This window comes from Nicotiana tabacum, chromosome 4 (assembly GCF_000715075.1).
Source record: "Nicotiana tabacum cultivar K326 chromosome 4, ASM71507v2, whole genome shotgun sequence".
NCBI classification, from domain to species: domain Eukaryota; kingdom Viridiplantae; phylum Streptophyta; class Magnoliopsida; order Solanales; family Solanaceae; genus Nicotiana; species Nicotiana tabacum.
Genome location: NC_134083.1, coordinates 46175587 through 46199636, shown reverse-complemented (window position 1 = coordinate 46199636; position 24050 = coordinate 46175587). Strand labels below are relative to the sequence as shown.

Sequence of the window (24050 nt, the reverse complement as noted above, 5' to 3'; positions counted from 1 at the left end):
TGAAATATATGGATTATAATTTTTTCTCTTTATTGAGTTAAGTAATATAATACGTATATTTTTTCTAAAGAATTTTGCATTCGTTAAGTTACAATACGCTTGACCTTTCTTTCTGCCAAACTCAGAAGATAGAAATTTTCAACGTCTCTAAAAGAAAGAGTTAATAAGACAAAGGTAAAAAACCAAAAGAAAAAGGAAAGAAATAAAAGAGACAAAAGGCGAAGTTGTGAAATCCAAAAAAAAAAACAGAAAGAGTTTCACTGTCCAAAATTCAACGCCGCACGTCTCCAGTAAAATGGGGATCATATTCCGGAGGCGGACATTCGTCGACGTGGAATAATATTATTGGTCTAAGAACCCGGCTTCCTCCCAAAACATTCAATTGCAATTGCCATTCCTCTCTTTTCTTCTCCCATTTCTAACAGTTCCTTCTCTCTCCTCCGTGCCGTTTCCCGGAAAATTCATCTGAAGAATTTTCCCGGAGAAAAGGCGTCTTCATCGTTTACTCAATTCATTTATCTCCAAAATTATCTAGCTACTGCCCACTGCTACTGCTTGATCGTTGTTGATACTATTTTGTGTATTTAGTAGTTACGTGATTTTCTTAGGTTCAATTTGAAAATTGCGGTGGATAATTTTGATTGGAATTGGGAGTAGAGATGACAACGAGTCAAGGAGGAGGACCGTCGTCGAGGAGGAGCTCGATGTCGTTGACGAGCACGACATCCAACTTGAAGAAGAAACCACCCGCTGATATTAATGTTGGAGGAGGACAGTCTGATTCCGCTCCTCGAAAGTCGTCTCGTTCCATGTGCGTTTTTGTTCGCCTCCCTTTTTTTCATCATCGTCATCCTTTATTAAATAAAGGTCTCTTGCAATGGTTTCTGTAGACTTGAAAACAAATATCTTATTTCATTCTCTTTCGTTACATAGATGATTTAACTTAGGATCAATTACGAAAATTGTCATTGAGAATCAATATCTTGGAATGCAAATCACGATGAAAAAACACTAGGTTTCTTCTCGTCTACACAAGTATAGGTACATAGAATTACCTGGTACATGTGGTATGTGGTGGTGAGAGGTAGCAGGTATCGGTGGAATAGTCGAGGTGCAAGTAAGTTGGCCCGGACACCACCATCATAAAAAAAAATGTATATATGATTGAATTTTGGGGAGCTCTTGGTGCATATGCTCCAATGAATCCTGCCATTGACTCAAAACAATTAAGTGTGAGATACGATGTTGGTTTTGCCGTACTAGATACTCTCGTTGGTTAGTTGTTTCACTAATTCTAAGTATTGGAAATTTTGAACTAGAGCTGTGTTCTGGGGCGGGAATATCTATGACTTATGTGCTGGTTCTCCAAGGACCAAAGCTAAATGGGAGATGGAATAGTGCATGCCTAATGCACTTGCATTCTGGAAATTAAGCTTTTGGAATCGAAATCCAAATATTGGTCGCTATCTTATATTACACCAAGTCAAAGCAAACTGGATTAAGAGCTGGAATAGAGTGAATTGCAGTTGCATATAGATGGTTGTGACAGCCCGTTTACCTGGATTTCCTCTGTATCGATGCATCCATGTTAAACTGGGGGTAGGGAGTCCATAACAATCCTTAAAAATACATGGAAAAGCTGTGTTAATTTGAATGTACCTTCTCTGCTACATATCCATGCTCAATACTAAAAGTGAGTGCATGTTACGTGGTTCATTAGGCTGCACAAGTTTGCTTAAGTTACTTGCCTATTCAATTTATTGACTTTAGTCTGTTCTTTCGTTTGGGCAACTTATCTCTACTTTTGCTTAGCCATCAAAATTCACCCACCTCTTCATCCTTAACTTCTTGACCACAAAGTGACAAATGTATTAAGTTACAATCATAGGTGGAAATGCTTTTGCTAGTGAACATACCGAATGTTAAAATTATGATTTCAGGTTAGGGGTGGGGTTAACAATCACTCCAAGTCAACATGTTCATTTATGTATCATTACTTTCTAGTAATATTTGGTTCTCCAACATTTTCTTTTCAGGGGATTGACCGGAGAGCGGACAGTGAAGAGACTGCGACTGTCTAAAGCCCTAACAGTACCTGATACTACAAGTATTTATGAAGCTTGCCGCAGGATGGCTGCTCGCAGAGTTGATGCTTTATTGCTAACTGACTCAAATGCATTACTATGCGGTATCCTGACAGATAAGGTTTAACTAAATCTTACATAACTATCATAATCTGACCAAATAAAATCAAGTTACGAGATTTTTCCTTTGACCCCAAAAGAGTATCTTTGACTGACTTCTCTTTGCGTCCTTTTCTTTTCTTTCTTTGGGAAAAATGAAGGATATAGCAACAAGGGTTATTGCTCGTGAAGTTAATACTCAGGAAACACCAGTTTCAAAGGTTATGACAAAAAATCCAGTTTTTGTGCTTTCTGATACACTAGCTGTAGAAGCCTTGCAGAAAATGGTGCTAGGTTGGTATATTTGAATAACGCAAATGGTTGATTCTTTCAAGCATGTTCAACATCTCACTGTCATGCCTGGCCACAGGAAAATTTAGACATTTGCCGGTTGTGGAAAATGGAGAGGTCATTGCTTTGCTTGATATAGCAAAATGTCTTTATGATGCTATCGCTCGACTTGAAAGGGCAGCTGAGAAAGGAAAGGCCATTGCAGCTGCTGTTGAGGGAGTTGAAAAGCACTGGGGCTCATCTGTTTCTGGTTGGTAGAGAATTTTGCGTTGTTTCTATATTTCATTGATATAGCTTGTGGCTTCTAGGACTACTTGGGGTTGATTTTCCTAGTTCCCTGTGGTTGAATACATTATTTGATCTTCCATTGCATGTGCCATTTGTTAACCTCTTTTTTCCCTCTTATTTGTCTCAGGTTCTAATACATTCATTGAAACACTTCAGGAGCGGATGTTCAGGCCTTCACTGTCAACCATCATCTCTGAGAATTCAAAGTAGGTAATATCCTTACTTTTTTATAATATTTAATCTGTGATTCATAGCTTGTAATCTGTAAGATAAATTTTATGTAATTACTATTGCTTGTTGTGTTTCCAGGGTTGTTATAGTTGAACCAAGTGATACTGTTTTAGCCGCAGCAAAAAAGATGCTCGAATCTCGAACAAGCTCTGCAATAGTAATGGTTGACAACAAACCACGAGGAATTTTAACGTAAGGTTTCTCCCCTTTTTTCCACATGTCACCCAGTAGTTATGAGCTATAGTGTAATGAACACTAATCAACTCATGAAAAGATCTGCCTCGTGGTTGCTGCAGTTCAAAAGACATGTTGATGAGAGTCATAGCTCAAGATCTTTCCCCTGAGTCCCTTCTCGTTGAGAGGGTAAATCTCTATCTCCTTAAGTTAGCTGTCTCTTCTTGTATTTCCAAATAAATGGTTATCTGATAGTTCTGCAAGTAAATGAGATCTCAAATTCTTTCATTTTCTTTCCTATATTGAATTTAAGGAAAAACAGACATTTTATTTTCGTTAACCTTTGTTTTAATACACACTAATGTTCAGGTAATGACCCCCAGTCCAGAATGTGCTACAACAGATACACCTATTGTTGATGCTTTACATACAATGCATGATGGCAAATTCTTACACCTTCCTGTGGTTGATAAAGGTTAGATTTGATCTTCCTAAATGCAGTTTTAGAATCTGCTATTTTCTTTTCCAGATTTCCTTTAAACTTTTGTAATTCTAATGTGGTGCAGAGGGAATGGTAGTTGCTGTCCTTGATGTTCTTCATATCACTCATGCAGCTGTAGCCACGGTATGAAGCATGCACACAGATGTTTAAATTTTGAATAGATTGACTTATCAGAACTCACTAGTTATCATGCATATACATGCTTTTTCCATAAGTTGACAAGCTTCTGAAATTAATGACTTCCTAGTAATGTTTGCATATTAGAGTCCTGATCAAAGAAAATAAGAAATTGTCAGCCCTAAGAGGAAAGTAGTGCTCCGAGCTACTTTGACCATTTTGTGAAGGACCAGATGCTGTTGACAGATCATGGACAAGCCATTCTTTCAGTAATTCATCCATGTCAGCTGTCGATTGTGTAAAGAGTGTAAATAAGAACACTTAATTCTTCAGTTCTTGATGAGCAATCATCATGCAATTTTATTGAAAAATGAGAAGATTCAAACTTTAGTATAGACTGATTTTAGACGACATTGCTTTTGTCAAAGAAATATAATATTTAAAATATGCTTTCTAAGTTTGTTTTAGAAGCATATCTCTTGCACTTGTCATGGCAAAACTAGCCTTAAGCGGCTCAACTAAGAATTGTGACGAGCAATACTTTGAACGTTATTTCTGGCATTCATCGTGACAAAACTAGCCTCAAATAGTCCAACTATGAACTGTAATGAGCAATTACTTTGTTTCAGAGTCTTCCTTGCAAGCCTTTTATGGATCTCCTATATGCACTTTCTATGAAGCGCATCATAAGTAATTGAAAACTTTTAGGTTAAGTCACTGGTCAAATCACCTTTTTAATGCTTTCTTGGTTATACCTATCCTCATTGAAGTCAGGAAGCTTCCTTGGTTTCCACTTCACCATGGTGATGAGCTTCCTGTGTATCCATTTGCATTTTAAATGTATAAATTCCTTTTATGGATCTTTCAAGTTGGAATCATTGGGTCTCTTTGCTAAGACTGTTAGTTTATGCATTTAACAGAAGGGTCAACTATGTTTCCATATGCGAAAGGCAGCTCTAGATTTTGGAAATAAATTTTTGTCAGCATTCGCAAGTGAAATCAGATAGAGGATGTTACGATAAATCTTGAACGTCATTATGACCTTTCCTGACTTGGTGCTAGTTTTAAGAATTCAGCTTTTCATATTGGTGAAGTTTCAAACCTTCCTTCCATGCACTGTGTTTCCTTTTATATGTGTCTAGACTTCCAGTCCTTAGAAATTTTCACTCTAGAAATCATATTTGATTGATGATGGAAGCACTTACAGTTACATTTTATTTACATTTGTGATTTACAAGAAAATCTATGTTGTTTCCTAACTGACTTATGCATAATATGATTCTGTTTTCTTTTTCTTTTTGTTTTTTGTTTTTTGTTTTTCGACAACCCTCTTTAAATATGAATATAAAGTAGTTTTAGAGAACATCGTTATTGTTAAATAAGGCTAACAATCTTGCAGGGTACTGAAATATTTTCATTGTACAGCTTTAAGATCTCAGTTTCTATATTTAGTAGGCCAAGCTTTCTTGTTCCCCAAGTTTGTAGATAATTATTCCTCAACTGTTCCTCACTAACCAGGTGGGAAATGCTGCTGGAGCAAATAATGAAGCTGCAAACACTATGATGCAAAAATTTTGGGATTCAGCTATGGCATTGACTCCAGATGATGATGAAGAGACACCGAGGTTCCAGTTCTCGTTTTCCATATTTTTCTATTAATTCATATTTTCCTTTCCTTTTTACTTATCTTTCACATCTGTCTATGTATTTCAGTGAGGGTTCACAAAAATTAGCTTCTGAAGGTGCAGAAACAGGAAGATCGATTCCCTATCCTCCGGCGAGCCTGCCAATTACTTTTGCATTCAAGATACAAGATCGAAAGGGAAGGATGCACAGATTCAACTGTGGTATGCTATTGATGATCCCAAAGGAAAAAAAGAAGAAGAACAAACTAAGCACTTGACTTATCTTACCTATGCATCATACATGGCAGTATATATCTGCAGTTAATTACAGCCACACAAACTAAAATTTTGAACCTTATTCTTCTTTTTGGCATCTTGAGACTTAACTTCTGATATAATAGCTCTCCTTGAAGCTCTTGATTCCTTTCAATTTTTGCTGTAGCATTTCACATGTGATTTCTCCATGTTACTCCTTTTCTTCTTTGGCTCTACATGAATGATCCTTAAGGGGAGTTGATGAACTAATAAGGCTGGCTTACTTTTCCTATGTGTTGGCACTCTTGAAAATCTCCATCATGCATTGTATATTTAGCAGTACAGAATTTGTCAGTTTTTGTTGTCTGAGAAATATTGTAACTGTGGTTCTCCAGTTATTAGGGATAATTCGGATGTTATAGTCTATTATGCCACAAAACCAACTCTTAATGAAATATGGTTTCATCTCAGTGCGTTTTTTATTCTCCATCCAAATTAACAGCTAATGATTTGACTTCCATATGGTCCTTATATTTCTATAATTCAGATATACGGAGCATGACAGATCTCATAACTTCAATCATTCAGAGAATGGGCGATGACATTGACCGGAACAACCTTCCGCAGATTCTGGTAAGGATGCATGAATTTTTCCTTGTACACATCTCTTTGTCCTCTCTTGTGCTGTAATAACCAGTTGACTTCTATGTTCATGTTTAATCGCTCTCTTGCAGTATGAAGATGAAGACCATGACAAGGTTATTCTAGCATCAGATAGCGATCTTATAACGGCAGTTGAACATGCAAGGTTGTCAGGTTGGAAGGTATGATTGGCTTTTTCTGGTCCTTGGTTCAAAACCAGCTCTATTCTGCTGGTTTGAATGATAAGAGACGTAATAACAGGGAAAGAATACTGACTTAGATCTTTAATTATTAGATGTTGCTTTGTCTTTCATGTTACAAATTAAGGACTGATAATAGAAATGGACCTGTACAGGGATTAAGATTGCATTTAGACTATTCAGGAACGCCTGGCCGTAGGAGAGGTTCGACGTCAGAAAGTTTGGATTATGCTCATCCAGAAACAGCATGGGCTTCAGCCTATACCGCTGTAGCAGCTGGTGCTGCATTAGCTGCGAGTTTAGGTTTATTTGCTTTCTTAAGGAGATCTAGTGACTGATCACTTTGAAGTTTCACCACTTGATATACCTTAACAATGGGTGCAGCAGTTTGGGGTCAGTTTGATTTGTATTGTGCTATAGGATTTGGATCGGTAGCTCTAAATTGGAGTCCATTTTATATTTTGCCTGGAAGCTGAATTTGCAGGTGTCACTGGTTTATAGTGCTGAGAATTGTGTCCCCTACACCCTTTGTAATTAGCTCTCTGACCTAAGCAAATTTTAATTCCCGTGAGAGTGACAGAATTCAGGTGATCGTATGTGCATTGATATTTATATACAGATATTTGGCGAAGCAAATTTGTTTGTGCTTGTAATGACAAATTTACATTTATTGTTCATGTCAGTGAAAAGAAAACAAAACAGATTGGTTGAAGTGCGGTGTCCAAACTTTTGTTTCCTTTTGATTAATTTTTTCTCGGGTACAACGTCAGTGGACTTGGGATGAGAAAGGGGTTGGTGAAATCCAACGGAATAGAACGGTAAAAGTTTACTAGATCAATACCTTCAAGTTTTGGCCTTTGAATTGAAGTTTACAGCACATAGCAGTACTCAAATTCGTTGGCAGTCTCTAAATTATGGTTTAAATTAAACAGTATAACCAGAAGTGAATTCTCAGCTTTTTATATTGTGCAATTGCTCGTCCGACTTCCTTTTCTTTAACCAAATTGGAAGACTATCTTGAAATAAATTCATACAAAGAAATCTTTTGGTATCAATTATAATAGGAGTACTAGTTTTTGAGACACCTAATTTTAGAAATGGCAAAATTAAAATCTTTTACTGGTAGAAGGGGGGCACAACGGGAGAAATAAGATAAAGAGGGTCCAACTAGAACGTGGCTGCAATAAAACCAACCTTGAAAAGTAAGGAAAAGAAAAGAAGAAAGAGAATAACTCTAGATTTGTCGGTGCATGATTTCACGTGAGAATAGCAAGCGAGATTGGAGATTATTGATTTCTTTTGTCAATCTTTTTGCGTCAGTTTGCTTTCCTTCTTTGACTAATGACCATATTTTGGAAAGAAAAAGAAGAAGTTCACAACATTTAAAGGAAATAAAAAGATTTAATGTCTTCTCTTGTAGGGAGTATAGAAGACCCAATTAGTAGATAGCAGAAGCCACTTCAATTCAAATGTTTAACACATTGATATCTCAATAGAAATGGCATGTCCTCTACTCATGAATCATGATTGGTACTTTATGAGTTACGTTAAAAACATTACCAGTGAGGAAGGTTCCATTCCCAGAATATGTTCCAATTGACAAGCATCAAGCCTCATGTTGGCTGTGGTAACAAACAAGTTAAGCAACTGTACTAAAAGGAAACTTCATATTTTCTGATACATATGCCAACTTTTTATTACATAGGGAAGGAGAAGGGAGGGAAAGGGGGACAGGACAGTGATAATGACGCAATTATTATGAGAAAGACTCCCACCAGTACCATTAAACTATAAGTTTTGGTGGTGAAACATATGCTCACTTCACCATAAAAATTTAATTGCAATTGGCATTTAACCGAATCATATTAACTGATCATGTCTAAGTGGTAAATTAAGGCGAAAATGTATATTTAATTAACTAGTATATGAAAACAAATATTATGTATTTATTGAGTTGTTATAAATATATATATAAGGGGTGAAAAAACTTTTTTCCTATTTCACATTTTGACTACCAAAGCCCCTTCTTTTACTCCTCCCTTTTCCCACTTTACAGCTTACTTATCATTCACCCCACTAAGACCCACATCAGATCAGGACAAATCTCCGATCCATTTAAAGCTTTCACTACATCTATACATTTAATTTCATTCATTCATCTGTCTCATTACACCTCTAATATACTACCAGATCCTTCCTCTTTTTAGTTCATCCTAACCACATACCTCTCTTCTTTTTTTAATAGCTTATTTAGCAGCTTCCCATTTTATTTCACTGGCATTAAATCAATCATTAAGAAAAAGTGAAAAAATAAAAAGGGGGCTCTTTAATACAGTACTGTTCATTTGCTTTTGCTCCACTATACTCATTCTTGCATCCCCATATCTTTAAAGATAGTATAGTACCAATTCAGATTCAAGAATGGACCACTTGAGAAGCAAAGCTCCACCATCTGCCACTGTTTTCTTGCTCTTTTTCACCCTTTCATGGGTTTCTCAGAAAACTTACGGACAGCAAAAACAACCCATTAAAACAGTTGTTGTGTTGGTGTTGGAGAACAGATCTTTTGATCACTTGCTTGGATGGATGAAAAAATCAGTGAATCCACATATTAATGGTGTCACTGGCAAAGAGTGCAACCCAATGTCAACTAAAGCCCAACTTACTGAAACAATATGCTTCACTGATGATGCTCAGTATGTGGATCCAGACCCTGGTCACTCCTTTGAAGCTGTCGAGCAACAGGTATTGTTTGATGTCCGTAACCATCTCGTCTAAAAAGCTTAAACTCACATCTCACCACTCACTAACGTGGGCCCCGATTGTTTTTCATATGCCAAGCACTTGTTTTTTTTTAATTTTTTTTGCTTTTTGGATCACAACGAGATTTGAATCCAGAGTCTCTTGCCTATTCTGACACTATATTGAATTGATCTCATCTAAAAGCTTTAACTTTATGTTTCAAAACACGCCCCTTCCCGTATGACTAACATTCGTTTTCATGAGCCAAACACGTAGAAATACCTTTTTTTCTTTTTGGTTCAGGATCCTCTTGTCCGTTTTGATATCATATTAAATTGTGTGACTATCTGTCTAAAAATTTAAGTTGTCTCAACAGGTATTCGGCTCAGGGTCCATTCCTTCAATGTCAGGCTTTGTGGAACAAGCACTCAGTATGTCTCAGAACCTATCAAGAACAGTCATGAGAGGATTTAAGCCAGAAAATGTCCCAATTTACGCGACATTAGTTCGTGAATTTGCAGTATTTGATAGATGGTTCTGTTCAATTCCTGGTCCAACTCAACCAAACAGGTTATTTCTATACTCTGCCACTTCTCATGGTTCCACTAGCCATGTAAAGAAGCTGTTGGCTACTGGATATCCACAAAAGACCATATTCGATTCACTTCACGAAAATGGAATAGATTTTGGCATATATCACCAAACATTACCAGCAACTCTGTTCTTTAGAAATCTGAGGATGTTGAAGTATGTATTCAAGTACCATTCATATGATTTGAAGTTCAAGAAAGATGCTAAAAATGGGAATTTGCCGAATTTGACAGTGATTGAGCCAAGGTATTTTGATATTACGGGTTATCCAGCAAATGATGATCACCCATCACATGATGTTGCTAATGGGCAGAAATTAGTGAAGGAGATTTATGAGACATTAAGAAGTAGTCCACAGTGGAATGAGACACTTTTTATTATTACATATGATGAACATGGCGGATTTTATGATCATGTCCAAACTCCATACGGTGATGTTCCAAACCCAGATGGAAATACTGGACCTGCACCTAATTTCTTTAAGTTTGATAGGCTTGGTGTTCGTGTACCAACCATTATGGTTTCTCCTTGGATCAAGAAAGGAACCGGTAAGCTTACAACTTTCTTTCACTATTTGCTTGTTATAGGAGCGGGTTGGGTCAAACTTGGACGGTCAAAACTGTTCGAATCAATAAATGGATTATTGCTCAACTCGCCTGCTTAGGTGGGTTGCATTTTGATATGGCCCAACTTAAATTATTAACTTTAGTTCTTTCAAATTTACATAATTTTCGATCTTCAAATTTAAATTCATATGTTTAGATTTGGGTTGCATTTTGACCGCCTCGAGTTATACTATTTTGAACAGAGGCGGACTTATCCTTAGGGCAGACCGGCCTCTGGTAAATTCAAAAAAGATATATGTATATATCTTAACTAACATGTATGTATTTCTATTAGCACCCTAAGACTCAAATCTTAGGTAGTTACATTGGTCAATTTTGGGCGCACAACTTGACTTGTACTGCGCTGCCAGGATCCAATTTCGATGGTGATGCTCCTTGATTTTGAACCTGATTACTAACAACTAATGTCGTTATCCTAATTTAGAACTCAGAATTTAAATTCTCATTGCACCACTGATTTTTGATAGTTGATGCACCTTCTTTTAGTAGGTTGTCATAGAGTAAGAAAATATTGATCCAAATTTCTACGTGCTACTTTCAGAGGGATAAACTAAAATATTTTTCAATACGTCAAGATGTGCAGATCTATCTGTACTGTACTCTTATCGAAGATAGTCACGGGATTAATTAACTCTTGTTTGTATTTTTCTGTGTAGATAGTGTGATTAAGTAATAATATAATACTATCCCTTTTGGTTTCTGTATTACAGTGATAAGCAAACCGAAGGGACCAAAACCAAATTCGGAGTTCGAGCACTCATCAATCCCTGCAACTATAAAGAGAATATTCAATCTCACATCCAGCTTTTTAACTCATAGAGATGCTTGGGCTGGCACTTTTGAGCAGGTTGTAGGTCAATTGTCATCTCCAAGGTCTGATTGCCCTGGTAAGATAACTATAGTGATTATAGTATTTTGCACAAAGCCACAAAAATATTCTTAATTAATTTATGAGAATATATTGTATTAATATACTGTAGGAAGTCTTTAGATAGTCTTAGAATATTCATAAATGATCAATCTTGTCACGAGGGTTTGTTCATTTTTTTAATGCTTCCTCGCTGGCTATTTTAATTTTAACAATTCGCCTCCATTCCACTTCAGTTTATGTAACCAGTGTTTTCGTGAAGTACTACAAATTCAGAATAGATTTTATATAGTAAAAGGGGCAGACCGATGCTTAGGTTCGAACCCGTGACCTATAGGTCACATGAAGACAGCTTGACATTGCTCCAAGATTTTCCTTTTTTAGATTTTTATATTATAATAGTGTAAAATAACTTTATACTATTAAGTGATTACTATAGTTTATAGGTAATCATCGTAAACAGTGAGATTTGTAACTTAAAAACAACAACAAATTAAAGTATACTGATATGATTTTAACTCCATTACAATGGCAACATGAAGAACTGTTACACCCTCAGTGTATTTTAACACTTTGTAGCTTAAATGTGATCTGTCATATTTTTTAGGTTACTATTATTAGCTTTTTTTTGGACAGTTACTTAGTAATTGTTCTGTATATGATCTGATAGTGTAAAAATTTACAGAGGTTCTGCCTGATGTAGCTCCATTGAGGAGCACAAAAGCGGATGAAACTCGAGGGTTGTCTGAGTTTCAGAGTGAAATAGTACAGTTAGCAGCCGTGTTGAATGGAGACCATTTCTTGAGCAGTTTCCCACATGAAATGGGGAAGAAAATGAACGTGAAAGAAGCTCATAATTACGTAACAGGTGCAGTTTCAAGATTTATTAGTGCAAGCAAAGAAGCTACTAAGTTAGGAGCAGATGAGTCGACCATCGTAGATATGAGGTCCTCTCTCACCACTAGATCCTCAGTCCATCACTAGTTAACGAGCAAACCCTTCACTAGGCGTTTGGTCAATATTTGGTTGAAATTTGAAAAAAGAGTATTTAAAAGTTTAGTTATATTATTTGTGGATTTTGACGTCCATATAGTTCGTGTTCTTCCTAGATTCGTCGCTTGAATCCCCAGAAAGAAGAAAATGTAGTAGAGGTTTTAGTAGCCTTTAGTAATGTCATACTTTTTTTTTTTGGTCAGCAATGTGATATAAGTTAGATAAAATAGTTTAGGTTCAGAGAATCTGCTTAATTCCTATAGTTTTCCTTGTTTAATTTCTTAAAGATCTGGAGCTTCCCCAAATGGTTTGGCTTTTTACAAGAACCTTGATTTTTGGGAAATGTTTGTAACTTTAGACATGTGAATGTACAAGTTGTGACGGCAAATTAGACCGGAATTGAAGAACTTGTATTGTTATGCAGAAGTGTGCATTGACTAGTTTAGTTTCTGAGATTGATAAGCTCTACATTTGTAAAAGAAATCCTCAGATCTTGTTTTGTCAAAACTTGACCAAATAGATAAAAATCTTTTCATTCAAACTTTTTGTTGGATAATCTATATATATATATATAAAGGAGAAATTTGGCAAGATGACGTGGCATTTCTTATATTTTAGGAATCCTATTTATCTTTTTTCTCATTTTTTTGACTTTTTTAAAATTTTTCTCCTATATCAATTGTTAGACGTCCTTTTTGAAAAGCCACCTTCCCACTTATAAAGGTTATACTGAATAACCGATCCGTTTTATTCTTATAAGTCCTTTAGCAACAAAACATTTCATGAATGCAAAAGTCACATCACAATCAGAGAAAGAAACGTTCCTTTCTACTTACTAGAAGTCCTTACTCACAAGGCTTTCAGATACTGCTTTCTGCTTCAAAATTTCAATGGGATCTTTCACAACTGCTCCGCATTACTCATGAGTCATGAGGTGTATTAATTTTTATGCTACTATTTTCATCTATTTTCTATTTTACTCTTCATTGTTTCCTTTGTAATATTTTCTTCTTTCACAGCGAAATTATGATGTTACCATGTATCAATTGTGTTCCCTGGAAGTGCTACTTCGATATAATTTTGGTACATATCATCTTGAAATCTTCCTCTTTTTTTTAAACTTCGCGCCCCTTTGTTCTACAAAGGAGAAACTTAGCATCTGATTTTTCTTTTATGATGCACTTCGGAATCTCTTTATATATTACCATATGTCGGATCTTTCCTTTACAAAAATCTTTCAATTTATTGAAATGAGTATGAGAATATAAATGGTAGGATGAACTTTGGAGCATAGAACATATATTTTGAGATTTTGCAGTAGATCATGAGGAGAAAAGGGAGGGATTTGTTTTCTGATTAGAGAAGTAGGAAGACAGATGGTAAGAAAACGGAGTATTATGAAAAGAAATATAAAGAAAAACAAAATGAACAGAAAAGTAAAGAGTAATTACTGAAGAACAACAAAGGGAGAAAGCAAAAACGATAGAAAAGGAAGTAGAGGAGATCTGATTTCTTTTGATTTTTAAATCTTTTCCTTTTTAGTTCTCCTTTTCTTCTCTTATATTTTTAACAAATAAAAGGAATACTTGCACAACAAAACTTAACTAAAAGATAAATGGGTGACATCTCAGCTTTGCATCCTCTAAATGGTACATCGCCGTTTCTTTTCTTTGTTTTATATTAATACTGATTTCTTATATTTTCTTACTCACGTGTTGAATTCTTTTCTTACAGATTATTTTGTCAAATATTTATGTATGATGTCAAAAGAGTCAGCAGATATGGTAGAATAATGAAAAGGTGCTTAATTCTTGAAATCAAATTTATAAAACTTATAAAATTTGATGCATCTTTCTTGTGTGGAGTTCTACCTGGCTTATTTAGGCAGAGTTCAAGAGGCAGATCCAGGTATTATCCGTTTACTTTGATGTGAAAATATAACTTCTAAATAGTTGGTTTAATCGAATAAATGCTTGTATTGTACCAATATTGAAATTGGTTTCCCGTCTACCAAACCACTATGTCCTTTAATTTAACCTGTAATTTTGGAAGTGGAACTTCCTATTCTGTTCTCTAATGGGTTTGAGTTTTCTTTAGGTCAAAGCATGTTTGTTGCCTCTCACCATATTTTTCTTTGTGTGTATATGTGTGTGTAAATAAATAGATTAATTACTTCTTATTTATTTAGATGGCTAATTTTTTATTTCAAAATTTTCCTAATTCATTTGATTTATCAGAACAGTATGTCTACCCATATTTTCTAATATTCACTTTTAAAGGAGCCAAATTGTTACAAATTCGTACAAGTCGTTGGAAGCTGACACTATACTACCACAAGAGTCGAGTTAATAAGTTTGGCACATCTCTAAGACCAAATAGTTATTTTTTCATTTTCTTTTATGTTTCTTATCTCACTGATGGCTCTTTTCTATTTATCTATTGTCTATATATTGTTGTAATCGTGATAGAGAAGACAATGTAAAGCTGTGAGCATTATAAAAATTTGTAATAAATAAGGATAACAAAGAGACATAGTAATAGTATAAGAGTCAATAATTATCTTCTTCCTTTCTTCGGATTGATATTATTGGTCCAGTTTTCTAACTCCCTTTCTTTGGTTTTCATCTACTTTCTTCCTTTTCTAAATTTTCATTACTTCGTGTTTCATTACCCGCGAAGACAATACATAATTATAATTTCTAAATAATTTACCTCACTATGCCAAATAAAAAAACATAAAAACTTAACATCTTGGTGTCAAATAGCATTGCTCCCCACAATGTTGGTTGCGGATTCGGCGAACCGAATAGTTTTAGTTCAAACTCTTTATTTGTATTAAGAAATTCAATGAATTTGTATAAATTATTGATTTAAAATCCAATGACTTAAAATGATTATAATCTCGAACTCATAAGGTTTAAATATTAACTATGTCTCTGTTGCTCCCAGGAAAGCAGTGAGAATCAATTGCTCTTGGAAAGCTCCCAAAAGATTATTGTTAGTCCATTTCTGGAACTAAAAAAAATTATCTTAAATAGAATTTTGTTTTTTTTTGCTGTTTGCTTCTCCCTCCCTCTTTTTAAAAGTTACTTTTCTCTATTTATAAGATGAGTGACGCAAATATTAAAATAGAAGCAAAATTTATGGTATATTTTGAGAGAATTAGGAGAAGGACAAAGGGATTTCTAAATTTGAAGAAGAGAGGAAAGGTTAGATTTTTTTTTTTTTAAAGGTAACCGTCGGAGAAGAAAAAAAAAGGGAAGAAAATTAACAAATGAAGAGCAAACAAAAAGAAGGAAATAATTAGAGCAAGAAATAATGGAGGATAGAGAGGAAGTAGGCAATAGCAGTTTATTCAGATGACCAGAAATTGAGAATTAAGGAAATAAATAGAAAACAATGAAAGGAATTTTTTTCCTTTTCCTTTTTCTTATTTTTGGTTTCATTACTTCTTTCGGTTTCCTAAAAAAAAGTAATACAACTATATAATTAAAGTAGAAAAAGTTAATCAAGTCGTTAGATACATATATAAATATATTACACTAAGAGAATGTGTATTTAACCTCCCCCAAACCCCCAACCCCACCCCCACAATATGAGAATTTTTCTAAAAGATTCATTTTCCATTTTTGAAGAATATTAGACCAAACAAATGTAATTTGTTTAAGCTTAATTATAATAAAAACATTTATTGTGATTTTATCAATATATACAATTAATTTCTTAAAATAGCTGAAAAATATTGACTAAATTTTAAAAAAAATCTATTTATTGTTGTTTTTCTTAGTCGCGCGAAGCGCGGCAAATTTCCTAGTGAATATTATAATGTAGGGAATTCATGACAACAAAAGTCTTACCCGTGAATCTTTTACTTTCTTATAATCAGTTGCATTGGAATTATATACACTCTTCTGTACGTCTATTCTATTTACACTATAAATCTAATATTTCTTTTTCTTTCTTAAAATGAAGTATATAAAAATGCAGTTTCCAGAGGAGTAACATCATGAATATGTTGCAGAAGAAAGGCCAAATAATGCTGTCTCGAACTTGGTTCTTTATATGGCTACGAGTAAAAAATTTATATTTCCAAGTTGGCCTTATTTCGGCGCGAAAGACTATAAATTCATGTGATATAATCTTGTCCAATTCTCCAATTCCAAAGCTCTATTTCTGTCAAGAATTAAGATAGCTAATGTTGTAATTAGTTGTTCATAACCTCTATTCAAGCAGTTTATGTACCCGCAATCGTCTGACCCTGCTCCTATCATATAAATTCATGTGATATAATCTTGTCCAGTTCTCCAATTCCAAAGCTCTATTTCTGTCAAGAATTAAGATAGCTAATGTTGTAATTAGTTGTCCATAACCTCTATTCAAGCAGTTTATGTACCCGCAATCGTCTGACCCTGTTCCTGCTACGACATTTGCACATTTAGATGTTACTACCATACTATCAAGAGGATTGGCTGCCAAAGGTATTTATCCAGCAGTAGATCCTTTAGATTCAACGCCAACCATGCTTCAACCTCGGATCGTTGGTGCTGAACATTACGAAACCATCCAAAGGGTTAAGCAAACTTTAAAGTCCTAAGTTTAGTACTATTTTTAATTCAGTCCATTTTAATTTCTGTATTTGTAGTTGGTCCCTTTTGCAATTACTGGATATTAGAGACACGTGGTTAGTATGCCGTTAGAATAGGGAATCCTAGGTTGGCTTCGTTATATGTTGACAATGTACTCATTTTCAGAATCATCAGAAATATTATCTAATTTCTCTCTATCTTCTTCTTCCTCTCTTCTCTTCTCTCAAATTATGTTTCTTCATGACTGAGCTCTTCTATAGCTCAGCTCGTGAATCAGAGCTACATCTTGGAGAAAAGGGGGTACCAACTGGCCTATGTTTTGTGTGAGGTGTGTCACAGATTTGAAAATGTCAGACCCATTGATATTGTTGATAAGTTCAACAATAACAAACAAAATGGAAGTGTGGATAGCTATCAAGAAAGGTTTGATGAACTCAAATCCTACATATTACTAGTAAACCCTCTTTTGAATGAAACTCATTTTATTGCTAGTTACATTAGCGGATTAAAACCTGAGTTGAAACCCTTAGTATAAGCCCTTAGTAGGTTTAGCCAATCCTACATCTCTAATGGATGCATACGAAATAGCTAAATCCTATGAAGCATCTTTCGAAGCCTTGACTAGAAACACTACTCCAAGAATTTTTCATTACCCAAATCACCCTCAAACTAATTTTAGAGCCATTGTGTCTTACCAGGGAACCTATAACCAACCTCAAAATATCCAACAATAAGGCGCTTGTTCCTAGACCAAGAGTTCCCTTCAAACCAAACACTTATTTTGATGCCACTAGAGATAAAAGTCTTTGCTATAAATGTCATGAGAAGTATTTCCCTGACCACCAATGTAAGCCCAAAATAGTTAATACCATCACTTGGGAAGGTGAGATTCCAGAGGCCCAGATGCAAGTTATGGAATAAGTGCAGGCTCTGCAAGAAGAGGGTGAAGCTAGTGGAAACAAGAATGATATGCAGGAGAGAAAGTTCAGGAGGAAGTGCAAGCTGAAATATCTCTTTGTGTGGCTATGGGGAGGCCCAGTTCTCCCTCTACAGTCAAAATTTTAGGTTATGGAAAGAAGATTCCCTTATCTATTTTGATCGACTCCGGGTTAACTCACAGTTTTGTAGATCCCCAAGTGGTTAAGAGTCTCAAATTAGAGGTGATGCCCTGTGCTATGAAAGTAAATGTAGCAAATGAGAAAATAATGTAGTGTAATAAAGTTTGTCCTCAATTATGGTAGTAAATACAAGATGAATATTTTTGTTTTGATATGGGAGTACTGAGAGTGGGAGGTTGTGGCTTGGTTCTTGGGATGAACTGGTTGGATATGTTTTCACCTCTTATCCTAAATACCAGGCCCCCTAGTGTCACGACCCCAATTTACCCTCCGTAGGATGTCGTGATGGCACCTAGTCTCTAAGACTAGGCAAGCCTAACAAATTACGGAATAACATAATAAGAGTCTGAAACTCAAACCTCAATAGTTGTAATAAATGAAAACTGCAAGTCAAAGAACTACAATCTCCCAAAATCCGGTAGAAACAAGTCACAAGTTTCTAAGAAAAATACTAATGTCTCTATACATTAGAGTCTACTAAAATAAGAAAAACAACATAATAAGGATAAAGCGGGACTCCGAGGTCTGCGGACGCTGACAAATGTACCTTGAAGTCTCCGCACACAGGTAGCTCACTAATATCTGGGCTGGTAAGAAGTACCTGGATCTGTCCAAAACGATGTGCATAAGCGTAGTATGAGTACACCACAACGATACCTAGTAAGTGTCAAGCCTAACATCGATAAAGTAGTGACGAGGTCAGGTCAGGCCCTACTGGAAATAATAGAAATGTAAGGCAGAGGACGTAATAATATAACGAAATGACCGAGAAGTGAGCAACACAGCAAATAAAGGTAAACAACAGGGGCGCTCCCGAGGTACCGCCTCGTAGTCCCAAAAAGTAAATATGCAGTGCGGGGGGATCTCCCAAGGAACCGCCTCTTAGTCCCAAAAGTAAATATGCAATATAGGGGGATCTCCCGAGAAAACGTCTCGTAGTCCCAAAAGTTAATATGCAGTACATGATGATCTCCCGAGGAACCGCCTCGTAGTCCCAAAAGTAAATATGCAGTATAGGGGGATCTCTTGAGGAACCGCCTCGTAGTCCCAAAAGTAAATATGTAGCACATGGGAATCTCCCGAGGAACCGCCTCGTAGTCCCAAAGTAAATATGCAACAGATATCCGAAGAAAACAGCAAATTTACAGCAAGAATCTCACAGTTAAAGATTTAAATCAAATCAAATAAGCAGGTAATTCAGCTAAGCATGTTACACATATTGCAAGTAAGAGTTAGGGCACGTAGACATATGATACTAGACTAAACATGATCACTACATATACTAAAGCAACTCAGTTAAAGAATTTAAAAGAAGACTACTCAGCAAGAACCTATATTTTCAAATTTAGCCCGTGTACGCACTCGTCATCTCGCATACATGGCACGTACATATCACAAAATGTTACAACAGGTTCAAATCCTAAGGGGCTTTTCTCCACACAGGGTTAGACAAGCCACTTACCTCAAGTCAAGCTCACTCAGTCAATAAGAATGGCTTTCCCTAGATTTTCCGACTCCGATCGGCTCGAATCAAGTCACAATTAATTCGATTCAGTGAATACAAATTATAGGAATTAATTCCATATGAAAATACAGATTTTTCAATAAAAATCCAAAATTTAACTCAAAAATCACCCGTGGGGCCCACATATCGGAACCCGACAAAGGTTACAAAATATGAACTCCCATTCAACCATGAGTCCAACCATACCAATTTTATCAAATTCTGACATCAACTCGACCTCCAAATCTCAAATTCTTATTTTGAAATCCCTAGGCCCAAATCCTCTAATTTCACCTAAACAAACATGTAATCTAATCGAAATACTCAATGATAATCCAATATTATTGACTAACAATGATCACAAGTGACTTACCTCAAGTTTTTTCGTGAATTCTCTCTGAAAATCGCCCCAAAACCGTGTTGGAAATGACCAAAAATGACAAAAACTCGGAACCCTCTGTTTTTGTACACTTCCTAGAGGTTCCGCTTCTACGGAATATTTAACCGCATCTACGGTTCTGCTTTGCGGTAAGTCTCCTGCTTCTGTGACAGCCTTCGCTTATGCGGACAAGGAGTCCGCTTCTACGATGAAGCGTCCGCTTCTGCGGTCCCAAGCGCACCTGCGATCCTTCGTCCGATCTGCGGTCGCGCAGATGCAAAAATTTCCTCCGCACCTGCGGCCACTGCTTCATTCTCCCTTTTCCGCTTCTCTGCTCCCACACTCGCTTCTGCGAGCCAAATTCCGCAAGTGCGATTGCATCAGATGATAGAAAGTTTCCAACTTTGTTCTAAGTCCAAATTTCGATCCGTTAACCATACGAAACTCACCCGAGGCTCCCGGGACCTCAACCAAATACACCAACAAGTCCTAAAACATAATACGAAGTTGGTCGAAGCCTCAAATCACATCAACCAATGCTAAAAACACTAATCATACCTCAATTCAAGCCTAATGAATCTAAGAAATTCCAACTTCTACATTCGATGTCGAAACCTATCAAATCAAGTCCGATTGACCTCAAATTTTGCACACAAATCATAAATGACATAACGGACCTATTCAAATTTTCAGAATCGGATTCCGACCTCGATATAAAAAAGTCAACTCCCCGGTCAAACTTTTAATTTAAATTTTTATTTTTGCCATTTCAAGCATAATTTAACTAAGGACTTCCAAATAATTTTCCGGACACGCTTCTAAGTCCAAAATCACCATACAGAGCCATTGTAATTATCAAAACTCTATTCTGGAGTCGTTTACACATAAGTAAATATCCGGTCAACCTTTTCAACTTAAATTTTTCCTCCTTGAGACTACGTGTCTCAATTCATTCCTAAACCTCACCGGACCAGAACTGACTACCCCGACAAGTCATATAATAGCTATAAAGTACAAAAATGAGTAGTAAGTGGGGGAACGGGGCTATAATTCTTAAAACGACCGACCGGGTCGTTACATCCTCCTCCTCTTAAACAAATGTTCGTCCTCGAACGGGTTTAGAATTATACCTGGAGTGGTGAAAAGATGAGGATAACGGATAACGACTGCACATATCATGCTCGGTCTCCTAGGTCGCCTCCTCGACCAGATGACCCCTCTACTATACTTTCACTGAAGCAATGCTCTTCGATCTCAACTTTCTAACTTGTCTGTCCAAAATGGCCACTGGTTCCTCAACATAAGATAGATCCTTGTCCAACTGGACTGAGCTGAAGTCTAACATGTGAGACGAATTGTCGTGATACTCCCGGAGCATGGAAACATGGAACACTGGATGAACTGCAGAGAGACTAGGTGGTAGTGCAAGTCTGTAAGCCACCTCTCCAACTCTCTCAAGAATCTCAAAAGGCCCAATATACCTAGGGCTCAACTTGCCCTTCTTCCCGAACCTCATAACACCCTTCATAGGTGAAACCCGGAGCAAGACTCGCTCACCAACCATGAATGCAACATCACGAACCTTCCGATCCGCATAACTCTTATGTCTAGACTGTACCGTGTGAAGCCGTTCTGAATCAATTTAACCTTCTCCAAAGCATCCTGAACCAAGTCAGTACCCAATAGCCTAGCCTCACCCAGCTCAAACCAACCCACCGGAGATTGGCACCGTCTCCCATATAAAGCCTCGTATGGAGCCATCTGAATTCTCGATTGATAGTTGTTCATGTAAGCAAACTCTGCAAGTGGAAAGAACTGATCCCAATCACCCCCAAAATCTATCACACACGCACGAAGCATATCCTCCAATATTTGAATAGTGCGCTCGGACTGTCCGTCCGTCTGAGGGTGAAATGTTGTACTCAACTCTACTCGAGTATCTAGCTCACACTGCACGACCCTCTAGAACCATGATGTAAACTACGTACCCCAGTCAGAGATAATAGATATCGGTACGCCATGAAACCTGCCAATCTCGTAAAAATAAACCTGAGCCAGTCGCTCCGAAGAGTAAGTAGTAACCACATGGATGAAATGCGCTGATTTTGTCAATCTATCCACAATCACCCAAACTGCATCGAACTTCCTCTGAGTCTGTGGGAGTCCAACAGCGAAATCCATAGTGATTCGCTCCCATTTCCATTCTGGAATCTCTAACTTCTGAAGCAATTCACCCGGTCGCTGATGCTCATACTTCACCTGCTGGTAATTTAGGCACAGAGCTATATATTCCACTATGTCTTTCTTCATCCGCCTCTACCAATAGTGTTGTCTCAAGTCCTGATACATCTTTGAAGCACCCGGATGAATGGAGTATCGCGAACTGTGAGCCTCCCGGAGAATCAACTCATGCAAACCATATACATTGAGCACACAAAGCCTAATCTTGCATCCGTAATACACCGTTATCTCTAATAGTGACTTCCTTGGCATCACCGTGCTGAACTGTGTCCTTAAGGACTAGCAAATGGGGGTCATCATAATGACGCTCTCTGATATGATCATAAAGAGAAGACTGAGAAACCAGACAAGCCAAAACTCGGATCGGCTCGGAAATATCCAATCTAACAAGCTGGTTGGCCAAGGCCTGAACATCCAAGGCTAAAGGCCTTTCTGCTACCGATAAATATGCTAAGCTTTCCAAACTCTCCGGCTTACGACTCAAGGCACCGGCCACCACATTGGCCTTCCCGGGATGATAGAGAATGGTGATATTATAAACCTTAAGCAACTCCAACCACTTCCGCTGCCACAAATTAAGATCCTTCTATTTAAATAGAAGTTGTAGACTCTAGTGATCGGTATAAACCTCACAATGGGCACCGTACAAATAATGCCGCCAAATCTTTAAAGCATGAACAATAGCTGCTCACTTAAGGTCGTGGATAGGGTAATTCTTCTCATGTACCTTTAACTATCTGGACACATAGGCAATCACCCTACTGTCTTGCATCAACACTGCGCCGAGACCAATATGCGATGCATCATAATACACAGCATAAGACCCTGAACATGTAGGCAACACCAATACTGGGGTTGTAGTCAAAGTTGTCTTGAGCTTTTGAAAGCTCTCCTCACATTCCTCGGTCCACCTGAATTGAGCACCCTTCCGGGTCAATTTGGTCATAGGTGCAGCAATAGAATAGAAACCCTCTACAAATTAGCGATAATACCCTGCCAAACCAAGGAAAACTCTGGATATCCGTAGCTGAGGACGGCCTGGACCAACCCTGCACTGCCTCAATCTTCTTCGAATCTACCTTGATCCCTTCGTACGAAACTATATGACCCAAGAATCCCACTGAATCAAGCCAGAATTCACACTTTGAAAATTTTGTGTATAACCTCTTTTCTCTCAAAGTCTGAAGCATAGTCCTCAGGTACTGCTTATGATCCTCCCGACTCTGGGAATACACCAAAATATCGTCAATAAACACAATGATGAAAGAATCGAGATAGGGCTGAAATACATTATTCATCAAGTGAATAAATGTTGCTGGGGCATTGGTCAGCCCATAAGACATCACAAGGAAATCGTAATGACCATACCGAGTCCTGAAAGCAGTCTTCAGAATATCTGGCTCCCGAATCTTCAACTGGTGATAGCCTGAACGCAAGTCAATTTTAGAGAACACCCTGGCACCCTGAACCTGATCAAATAGGTCATCAATACGTGGCAATGGATACCTGTTCTTCACCGTAACCTTGTTTAACTGGCGGTAATCAATACACATCCACATAGAACCATCCTTCTTCTTCACAAATAAGACAGGAGCACCTCAAGGCGATACACTGGGCCAAACAAAATCCTTATCAAGCAGCTCCTGTAACTGCTCTTTTAATTTTTTCAATTATGCTGGGGCCATACGATATGGTAGAATAGAAATGGGTTGAGTGCCCGATAACAAATCAATGCTAAAGTCAATATCCCTGTTGGGTGGCATACCCGGAAGATCCGCTGGGAATACATCTGAAAAATCCCTTACCACTGGAACTGACTACACGGTAGGAGTATCAACACTAACATCTCTCACATAGGCCAGATACGTATCACATCCCTTCTCAATTATTCGTT

The 24050-nt window shown here is 37.0% G+C and overlaps 2 protein-coding genes and 1 long non-coding RNA gene across 3 annotated transcripts; all 3 read left to right on the top strand.

The window, feature by feature from the left end:
- The first annotated feature begins 367 nt into the window (after window positions 1-367).
- On the top strand, window positions 368-7220 carry LOC107775348 (CBS domain-containing protein CBSCBSPB1). The gene is made up of 14 exons (XM_016595078.2): window positions 368-811; window positions 2037-2205; window positions 2345-2477; window positions 2554-2724; window positions 2890-2968; window positions 3072-3185; window positions 3290-3356; window positions 3537-3642; window positions 3734-3792; window positions 5305-5411; window positions 5500-5633; window positions 6214-6299; window positions 6401-6490; window positions 6664-7220. The coding sequence occupies exons 1-14, from the start codon at window positions 660-662 to the stop codon at window positions 6844-6846; spliced, it is 1650 nt and encodes a 549-aa protein (XP_016450564.1). The 5' UTR covers window positions 368-659; the 3' UTR covers window positions 6847-7220.
- A 1373-nt stretch (window positions 7221-8593) lies between these two features.
- On the top strand, window positions 8594-12751 carry LOC107775349 (non-specific phospholipase C6). Its single transcript, XM_016595079.2, has 4 exons — window positions 8594-9253; window positions 9627-10389; window positions 11178-11354; window positions 12021-12751. The coding sequence occupies exons 1-4, from the start codon at window positions 8930-8932 to the stop codon at window positions 12317-12319; spliced, it is 1563 nt and encodes a 520-aa protein (XP_016450565.1). The 5' UTR covers window positions 8594-8929; the 3' UTR covers window positions 12320-12751.
- A 225-nt stretch (window positions 12752-12976) lies between these two features.
- LOC107775351 (uncharacterized) lies at window positions 12977-16636 on the top strand. The gene is made up of 2 exons (XR_001645729.2): window positions 12977-14236; window positions 16301-16636. It is a non-coding gene; the product is annotated as an uncharacterized LOC107775351 (long non-coding RNA).
- Window positions 16637-24050: the final 7414 nt, after the last annotated feature.

What these genes read in the sequence shown, in the direction of transcription:
- LOC107775348 (XM_016595078.2), top strand. Translation starts at nt 660, where the DNA reads ATGACAACGAGTCAAGGAGGAGGACCGTCGTCGAGGAGGAGCTCGATG. An exon ending in CGAAAGTCGTCTCGTTCCAT is followed by an intron (nt 812 to 2,036) that starts GTGCGTTTTTGT and finishes TTTTCTTTTCAG; the next exon opens with GGGATTGACCGGAGAGCGGA. An exon ending in CTCATGCAGCTGTAGCCACG is followed by an intron (nt 3,793 to 5,304) that starts GTATGAAGCATG and finishes CTCACTAACCAG; the next exon opens with GTGGGAAATGCTGCTGGAGC.
- LOC107775349 (XM_016595079.2), top strand. Translation starts at nt 8,930, where the DNA reads ATGGACCACTTGAGAAGCAAAGCTCCACCATCTGCCACTGTTTTCTTG. An exon ending in TTGAAGCTGTCGAGCAACAG is followed by an intron (nt 9,254 to 9,626) that starts GTATTGTTTGAT and finishes TTGTCTCAACAG; the next exon opens with GTATTCGGCTCAGGGTCCAT. An exon ending in TTGGATCAAGAAAGGAACCG is followed by an intron (nt 10,390 to 11,177) that starts GTAAGCTTACAA and finishes TCTGTATTACAG; the next exon opens with TGATAAGCAAACCGAAGGGA.